Here is a 9,623-nt window from a genome sequence, read left to right as displayed (position 1 = left end):
CACAATGGCGCCAGTTTCATCACGCGAACCCACAGTGGACACGTCACGGTGAGACATGCGGGTGCCTGTTAATATGCCTTATTATAATTTATGTATACATAGTTAAAGTTTTGTTTACTAATGACAAATAATTTAAAAGAAAAAAACATGTAAATTCTAAAAATGTTTTCAGTTTTCATTTTCATCTGTGTTTCATAAAAATTAATGTCAAAGGCGGTGGGCGGGCAGGCGTAGCCTCGGTGACTTGCGCTGGGCTTGCGTTCTGCAGTCGTGTCCTTTTTAGACTAGCGTCAGCTTTGTACAATTCCTTCTGCCACTGCTGTCTGCTGTTAGTTGACGTGGACAAACTGAAACTGGTACAGGGACTCAACTCGCATCAGGACACTAAATAAAAATGGTAAGGTTTTTACTGACTTCCTCTGAATGTGATCTGATAGACAAACTTACATTGTTGGCGAGGGTATCAATGTTAGCATCTCATTTGTTGACGTGTCTCCCTTCCGTTTAAGTATCGTTTAAGTTGTGTCCAAATTGAATTCAAAGAAGATTTTGACATTACTCATACGTGGGTGTTTTATTGTAACACCAGCTTTAGATTGTAAGTGTTCTTTCATTTGAAAACGTGTTCCCAATATTAACTGCAGAGAACTTCTCCTTGTTGCTTTGCATAATACAGGCTTGAATTCTTTATCACCTAGTCAACAGCAGCTGCAGCAATGTGGTTAACTGAACATTGTCTTGCAGCCTGGTCCAGCAGCAAGTGCAACTAATGTTGGGGCCTCCAGCAGATCCCCAAGCAAGACAGTGGCTCCCCGGGCTGCTGGCTCCACAGTCAGACAGAGGTAAAGGTTCCACTGATTGATCATAATGTGATTGTCTTATCATTTGCCATTCTCTAGCTGTGTTTTTCTACCAGGCCCCTCCACACTTTGTTCATTGAAAAAACCCTGACACCAAACACCAAAAGCATCTCAGCCAAAGTGCTTTTGTGCATGCATCATCATTAATGGTTAATTTTAAATACTGTTTTATCACAGCCTCACATTTATTTTTGAGACTAACTTGCAAGTTTCTAGTCAGTCTTAGTCCGACACGAAAAATAAATCCATTTCGGCCAATGAACAGATTATAGCCAACATGTTAATGGCGCTTAGAAAAAATAAAAAGCTTTCTTTCGCGCTGTCATTTTAACAGGATTTGAGTGAGCAAAAACTAAATGGCTTACTGAAAGGATCAAATGAAAAAGCAAACTTTAATTGACCACTTTTGCATTATTGTATTCTATTTTGGGTAATTACCAGACTAACCTTTTAGCATTCTTTATGTCAGCTTCAACAATTATTCCTTCTCTGTTCACATCTTGGAGCGCATTTATTTGGTTCTGCATTTAGATTTCAGCCGACTCGTAGACAACGAAGCAAACTTTTGTTTTGAATCTAGCTCTGTGGTGCAGACGGTCTTCGTCAAGTTAGAGGCACATCGAGGTTGTGCTTTTCACTGTCTTCTTGCTTTGAGTCTATGGGGCTTTTCACACTGCGGGTACCATCTCGGGTGGCTTGAGTCCGATTTGCCCCCCTGCTGTGCAGCCTGGCACCTCTGCGCCTCAGGCGATGTCCTTTTTTTTTTTCTCCACAGCTGGCAGCGCTCAGCCAATAGCTGTTTTGTGACCCACGACGAAGCACATCTCAAGGAAGTCGTCATGACAATGACAATCTATTTACCACTATCGGCTTGATCACCTTATTTCTCTGTCACTTTTTAGCACTACGAGTCGTCCTCACCTTAGATATCAGCTGATGACGATGAGCTCCGCCACAGCTGTAACAGAATGTGGTGTTTCCCAGCCAAAACTAAACATGAAAGAGTCTTGTCATGTTTATTTTATAAGGAAATGGCAGAAACAAGCTGCGTAATACAGAGCGTCTTGGTTGATCCATGCTGCTTCCACAACACGTTGAACACAGTGAGAGAGATTCCTGATGATCAAGAACATTTGAATCCTTTCACCACTGATCCCAACGTCAGAAATATCAATGAATATTCTGGTAATCTTCAGTAACTTGGGAAAGATCAGCGTCTTTCTTCCTTGCAGTCCTCCTCATGCAGACAGCTGCGTTGCAGCCACATCACAGCAGTTACTATAGAGTACAGTATTATTCATTCAAGCAAATCTGTCTGTCAATAAAATCAGGTGTTTATCAGCATAATGATGGTGAAAACACGTGAGTTATCAAAAACCCGAACACATCGCAAGTCCCAGACAGCTGAACGATGTTGTCCACCTAAACGGCGATCAGACCCTTTATCATGTTTGTGTGGAGTCGCGCTTTACACATAGTCTAAAGTTAAAGGCAAGATACTCACCACCCACTGAGATTTTCCCAAGACGAGGTGCAGCTCTCCAGTCGGGATCAAGTCCGCGCCCAAAACCCGACTCACTTGTGTTCACATGCACAAGCACTCTGTATGTGGCGACCATCTGGAACTGTCTTCTTGTTTAACTAAAGAGGTTCAGAGTAAGTGCATTGGAGCTGTGGTGCAACGCTGTTTTCTGGCTGCGATAAAGCAAAAAGCTCCAACTGGTTTGTGCGTTTTGTTGAACTCGCACAGCCGAGTTCCAGAAATATTCACTCACTCATAGATCGAACGATACCTCCTCCCAGATTGAAAATGAAATGCTGAGACCTTGAAACTAGTGTTAAAGAAATCTGACTCTATTAGAAGTAGTTCCTCTTTAAGCCATTGTGTTTATCACAGAGGTGTATGACTCTTCGCATTAAAAAGTGGGAGCTAAAAGGATTTTGTAAAATGCATATATCAGGCTTTTAGCTAGGATTTTGAAACAGGGTGACCAAAGCCATGCCCCCAGCCCATTCCCCTCCAAACACGTCAACAACTTGCTTTGTAAAAAAAACAAGCTCTAAATATCTATTTACTTGCTTACTTAGTAACTTATAACTTTTTATAAAAACAAACATCTGAGTCAAATTAAAAACATTAACGGAGATGATCTCAGTAGCTGTTGCCACAATAATGCTTTCACATGCAGGGGTCTTCTGGGCTACTTTTTGGTGCTGCTGTCTTTTTCCCCAAATTTGTCACTGAATACTCAGATGTGACTTATATAATCACTATTTAACGTCACTTCTTAAGTTATTTCACTCATGCTGGCAGGACCAAGGCGTAAACATTGCATTATGTTTGTGAAGCACTTGATGTTTGTGATGCCAAACTGAATTTAAAATGGATAATTGAAAGGACGACTGTTCTTATTCAGATGTTGAAAGGTTAAAAGTGTCATACTGTATATGCCATTTAATGAATCTCATATGGATCCATCAAACAACTACTCAGGAACATCCAAGTCAAAATCTGAGGCAATAATATAGGACGCTGCGATTTTTTTTGTTGGCCTGGTATCTTAAAACATTTTAACAAATTGTCATCTCACCTAATTCACTTTGTATATTTTGTCAGGGTAACAATATTGTTCTTGAAATGAATGCATTTATTTTGCAGGAAAGCCACTAGCAGTGGAACCCGCAGTGGTGGCAGAGCGACGGGGTCAGCTGGTACCGGGGGAATGTGGCGCTTCTACACTGAGGACTCACCAGGACTTAAAGTGTAAGCTCAAAGCAGTTAGACACGCAACTAGATGCACACAGGCTCATTAAGTGTGTTTACGAGGTATAATTGGGGAAGGTATAACTACAGGAAAGTAGGAGACCTGCTTCCGTGGCGTGGCACTGTTTTTATTAGCTCATTTGGAAAAGTTGGGCTCCGAAACTTTAGTCTGCAACACCCCCATTACTCCAGAATTCATCGTCCATGTGCCGCCCATGCTGATCAATGATGCTTGGCCGGTTATTGAGTGTCTCTCCAGTCGAATGAGTGTGTACCGCGTTCTGTTGTGTATCGAGTACGTGTTTGCTCCCGTGTTAGATGCGGCCTCAAAGCTTCATTAAAAGATCCACTCTGAAAGGTCATCTCAATTACAGCTCTTGACAGGGGGAAAGTGTGGGGTGCTTGGAGGAGCTGGTTGGCATGGCAATGCTGCTACTTGGTAAAGCGTCCCCCTCTACCCAACCCACGCGCACAGTCCCGCCCTCCCTGTTGAAAGCCCCTCCTTATCCCCATCAATAAATTCCATGGCTGAGACTTTTTTGTTGAAGATAGCCATGATTTGTTTATTTTATTTTTAATATTAATATTTATTGACTCTTGTGTTACTCTCTTCCTACAGTGGTCCTGTGCCAGTGCTGGTGATGAGCCTGCTCTTCATCGCTTCCGTCTTCATGCTTCATATTTGGGGAAAGTACACGCGCTCTTAGAGACCTCTGCCCTCTACTTAATATTGGACCAAACAATATCATCATGAAGTCACAAGACAGAGGCGAAAGGATTTTTACCTTTTTTTTATTTTTATTTTTTTCAGTCCATATACTGTGGAAGTCCAACTTGTTGACATGGGTGACAAACATGCTTGCCCTACCACGGATATGTGTTCACTTTTTTCCATCAGCTGCTTGTTTTCTTTCCTGAAATGAAGACTCACTCAGTCCTCACATTCAATTTCTCTAAACGCTGAAATGTATTTTTTGTATTTGTACAAAATGTCATTTAACATTGTACAATAAAAGTTTAATTGGTGTATTTTCTTTTCAGCAATTTGAGAAAACCCACATCCATCGAGGAGATCATTGTCTGCTTTCACTTATTGTATTTATTGTCAAGTAAACATCAAGCACAAGAAATAACCAAATGTCTAGATGGATTAATCCAAAGAACCCAGGGCATCCATCGCAATAGTCTGCGGTAGTATACTGTACCATTGAGCATATATTAAAATAGATCAAATTAAGGAGCATTGTAAGAATTACACCTGATGTATGTTATTTTAATTTGGTTTTATTTCTGACGAATATATTTGCCAAATTACCGTGAACTGGCCTCACTTACTAAAATGGCAAAACCTACTGCTACTTCTCCTGCTAGGGGCGCTGCAGACTGTTTTCTGAACCCAAACTACTCGGTTGTCTTGCGGAAGATGTGGAACAAGTTGTCTGCGAGTTTTTCTCTGTGTCCACAGCGATGTCCTCTTGACATCCTCTTGATTTTTCTTTCCTGATTTTTTCATTTTGAATGTATGTATTTTCAAATGGAGCGCTTAATGATTACAATAACACAGATTCCCAACCTACTGTCCAGATGTTGCCCAGTCTGACAAGCAAGTAGGGAAGTGCAGCAATAAAAATCTGTGGCCTAAATACAGAATCATATTAGGCAGACTCACAAAAACTTCATTTTCAAGTTTCTTCCTTACCACCATATAGCACAAATTTCAATGAAGTCTTCCTCCTGAAACATATTAAACCAGTGGTTCCCACTATTATGGGCTTGCAAGCCACTTCTGGAACCACCATGCTGCAGCGACTGACCCAGATATGGTGCTGTCTCACCTCCTGCTTGAGCTTCGTGGTTGCGTTGGTTGTCCTGTATCAACAAAGTGACCTGTGAATGCTGCCAAAAATAAGCAGAGGTGCTGAAGCAGTGTGGGGTGCAGCTTGGGTGAGTAGCAGTGTGAGTGTTTTACCGGTAACAAGGTGCCCAGGTGACTCATGTCTTCATGCAATCGTCACTTGTTATTAAAGCGAAGCAGGTGATTGTGTTTCGGGACTGAGAGGAGGCACTGCATTGTGCCTCTCAGGACACAAAGTGAGCAACTCACCAGTGAAGCCTAAGACACAATGATGGTTTTATAACAATGATTTTATTTAATTGTGTGAAGCCAATATTCCACCAAAGGTTACATATTGTTTTGTTTCCCCCCTCCTAGATATTCAGCCAAATATATTTGGTTCATCCCTAAAAGCATTTTGCATTTCATTTGGGGGTTTTAAATTTTATTTTATGGCCTGAGACATTTTCATGACAAATCTGAATGTGTGTAACGGATAGCTGACCATTCCCAAGTGTCAGGTTTAGGACAAGTGAGGAAACCCATTCAGCAATGAAAGGACAGGGGTGAGCCTCAACATTACCTGCAGCAACACTAGCCAGAGCAGGTTATTTCTGTTGAATATGAAAATAACTATACAGCTGTCATTGAGCGCATGGCTGTGTGTGTGTGAGAGTGTATGAATGATGAAAGTGAATGATACAGATTTTTGGTCATGTTCTCAACGCAGCATTGGAGTTCTTGTTCATTTATTCATACTGTTGCTCTGGCTCTTCTCTCCCACAGGGCTCCAGGGTTCGTGGCTAACCCCACGGCTGCCACATCACTCCCAGTCCCTACACACACACACACACACTCCACGGCCCAATTCATGGTGGCACAACACGACACCGAGCCAGAATAATTCAACACAAGAATGAAATATGGAGAAGCCGTGGTGAGATGAAGTGAAGAGGCTCTTCGTCACCGCTGCAACCCGTAGTTGCAAACTGCTCTTGACACCGTCCATACAAGTCACTTCAGGGTTTCGTTGAAGTGGAAGTGAACGTTCGATGAGCATCAATTGGCAATATGAGAGCATGCCTTTCAATATGAGCGAAAGCGTGCCGCATCCTTAATATATTCTTAAACAACACCTATTAAGTCTGTTATTGCAGCACTCTCATCACTCAGAATGCATTCTAACAGCCAATTCTCTAAAATAAATGTGTATTCCTGACTACACCAAATCTTACAATTCTCAAATAACCTTGCATTTGACCATGCCTGTAACCCTTGACCTCTTTGACTCCTTCCCCTAATCTCTTTCAGGCTATCTACTTGTTCCTTCAATTCAGTCTCAATATCAGCCACCTTTCTCCTGAACTTTCTGGAACTCTTCACTCACAAAAACAATAGTCAAAGACAAACATTCATTTCATGAGCTAAAGTGCTGCTTGAATAAATCATTATTTAAATAAACAGTCATTACTGTAACTGGCCAAAACAACACTATTAAGCCCTATCTATTGGTTTAGCCATATATTATATTCCAAATGACAACATGTTTGTCATGATGTTCATCAGAATCATGTCCCTGGTGCTTGCTATCCGAAAGCAGAGGTGTGATACATGACTAGAATAAGTGCGTCTGTCTCACTTACTCAGCCTTGACTCACTTGCACAACACATTCATCCAAAAAAGAGTGCAGTTATACACCCCAGCAAGTTTAATTCCAGCTGGAGTTGTGATTAGTTATCTTTTGCAGAGATATGACAAGGTAACTAACTACACCTTGAGTTTCTAACACATTCACTGAAATGTGAAGAGATCGGCCATGCTCTTCCCTGTAGAAGCTGCTCCGGTGTGACGCACCAGAGAAGAGTCGCTCTGTCAATCTGTCCGCCGTCCATCACATGCATGTTGATGTTCCACCCATCAAGCAAACACAACTGTTCAAAGAACACAGGGAGGGCTGATGAAGACAGCCTGATGCACCACAAAGAAGTCCCGACGGCAACTGAAGGATCTTAAAACATTCAATATTAGGATGTAAATCTTCAATAAATCTCCTAAACCAGTGCTGGAGAACCTTCAAACTGTCTTCAAAAGTCAAACTCACCTGTATTGCTTTAAGCAAATGAAGAAAAATAGTTTTTTTTAGTATTCTTTTTTATATATATTTATTTATAATGAATTTTTTTTTCCAAAGCAAACTTGCCCTCAGCGGCATAAATTGTGTAGTGGCTAATACATATAAATTGTGACGGTGGTGTAAATATGTGTGATCAATTCATGAGATTTTGTCTGGCTCTTGTTGTTTGATTAGCATTGCTAGTGATAGTAACCATTAGCAACCACCTACTTAGTTTTTTAAAGGCTTTTGTCTGGAATCTGGGTATTAAATACATTTTTCCTTCCCTTATTGGGAGGTTTGTGATTACACTTCATTGTCCATCTTAGCTGCATCAAAGGCAACAAAAAAAAAAAAAGAAATGTAGAAAAAAAGTATGTCCCACAAAACAAGTATGTGGGAGTCATAGCTCCCAAACAACCTTGTGGTCACAGAATGTATGCACGTGCCAGTTTGTATTTTGGAACAGATCACATGGCCGGCAAAGCATAGAATGGATTTGCAAGGGGAATTGATCCACTGTGCTTGAGCGAAATAAATCCTGACAATCTGTGCATGTGAATACAAACCTGAGAATAGTTTTTCCAAGCCAAGTTAGTCTCAATTGAAATCATGGAAACAGAATAACAGAGGTTCATCTGCATATCTGGCTGTTGAAAATGCCTGTATCTTTTGTTGCACCTCTGTCCAAGAGGTTCTGAAGCATACAGTTGAAGAGGACTAGGGCCAGTGAAGAAGAAAAAAATTGGCAGATTTCTGACTTTAAGGTGAGAATTCTCCGTTTTTTCTCAGAATTCTGACTTTAACCTCAGAATTCTGACTTTAAAGTCTGACTTTGTGGGGCGGGAATCGTCAGACTGCTGTTTAAAGTCAGAAATCTGAGAAAAAAGTCAGAATTCTGAGATTAAAGTCAGTATTCTCACTTTAAAGTCAAAATTCTGCCAATTATATTTGTTTTCATTGGCCCTAATCCTCTTCCGTACTTAATTCCCATCTAATTCCCAAATATGTACACCACAAATTAACTGGGAGCTAATCCAATCCAAACTTGGATCTATCTCTAGTTATCACTTGCTGATTGCTATTCACAACCAAGCTGAAGACCAAAAACAAACCTGAATTCCAGGTGATAGAACATACACTATATGCGATGAACACATTTTAAATGGATGTACACACCATCTCAAACTTATAAAAGGCTGAGCTTGTTTCATCGAAGAGCTGTCCTCAAGTGAAATTCACTCTTGACAACGTGGTGGTTACTCCTACCCAGTAGTGGCACGGTACGACCAACACAATATTGCTTAGTTCCCCTTCCGACCCTAAGGGTGGCACAATCTGGTCCAGGAATTTATTGGCCAACATCATCCTTCTCCAGACTGGTCAGCCTGCCTGCATTTTCAGAGCTCAGCTACTCATTCAGCACCCTTCACAGCTCCCTTCTGGTAGCTGCCTCTCAGGCCATTGATGGATCAGCGTATATCAGTGGTTAACTTTGCTATTCTCCAGGATGCTTTTAGTTTACAATACAGTACAGACCTTTGCCTCAGAGCAACAAAATCCACCAGAGAAGTTTAAATATGAAGAGCCCGCAGGTACAAAGCAAATAGAGGAAATGTTGATTGGCTTTTCTCTAGTCGTCAACAGCACTCTTATGGAATTCTTACAAGTAGAAAACAAACAGAGGCAGTTGCAAATAAAGCCCGTCAACAAGTCTCTATTGTCTTGTAATCTATTGCTACCTTCATCAACAGACACCTCATTGTCAAGAGATATCTTCATTTTCGACTATTGGCCCAGAAGCTTAGTGGTGCGCTCTCCCTTGACAATTAGCTTCTTGTTGACAGCTAAGAAGACATGATAAATGTTTATGGTGGATCATGTGGTGCTTTTTCTTCTTTATAGATAAGTCACCAACATCAAGTGAGGAATACATATTCAGTCTTTTGCTTGATATGTTTGATACTGGCTAAGATTGCAACACAGACCTTGATGGGTTGTGAGTATGTTTGTAAATCTTCCAATAGTTTATGAATTTATGAATGGTGGTA

The 9,623-nt window shown here is 41.0% G+C and overlaps 1 protein-coding gene across 1 annotated transcript; it reads left to right on the top strand.

Moving 5' to 3' along the window:
* Nucleotides 1-267: 267 nt before the first annotated feature.
* Nucleotides 268-4,975, top strand: sec61b (SEC61 translocon subunit beta). The gene is made up of 4 exons (XM_053888062.1): nt 268-397; nt 745-842; nt 3,520-3,624; nt 4,244-4,975. Exons 1-4 carry the CDS (start codon nt 395-397, stop codon nt 4,329-4,331), a joined length of 294 nt encoding a protein of 97 aa, XP_053744037.1. The 5' UTR covers nt 268-394; the 3' UTR covers nt 4,332-4,975.
* The last annotated feature ends 4,648 nt before the right edge of the window (nt 4,976-9,623 follow it).

The sequence above is a fragment of the Synchiropus splendidus genome, chromosome 15 (assembly GCF_027744825.2).
Source record: "Synchiropus splendidus isolate RoL2022-P1 chromosome 15, RoL_Sspl_1.0, whole genome shotgun sequence".
NCBI classification, from domain to species: domain Eukaryota; kingdom Metazoa; phylum Chordata; class Actinopteri; order Syngnathiformes; family Callionymidae; genus Synchiropus; species Synchiropus splendidus.
This window is presented reverse-complemented; position numbering and strand designations above follow the sequence as displayed.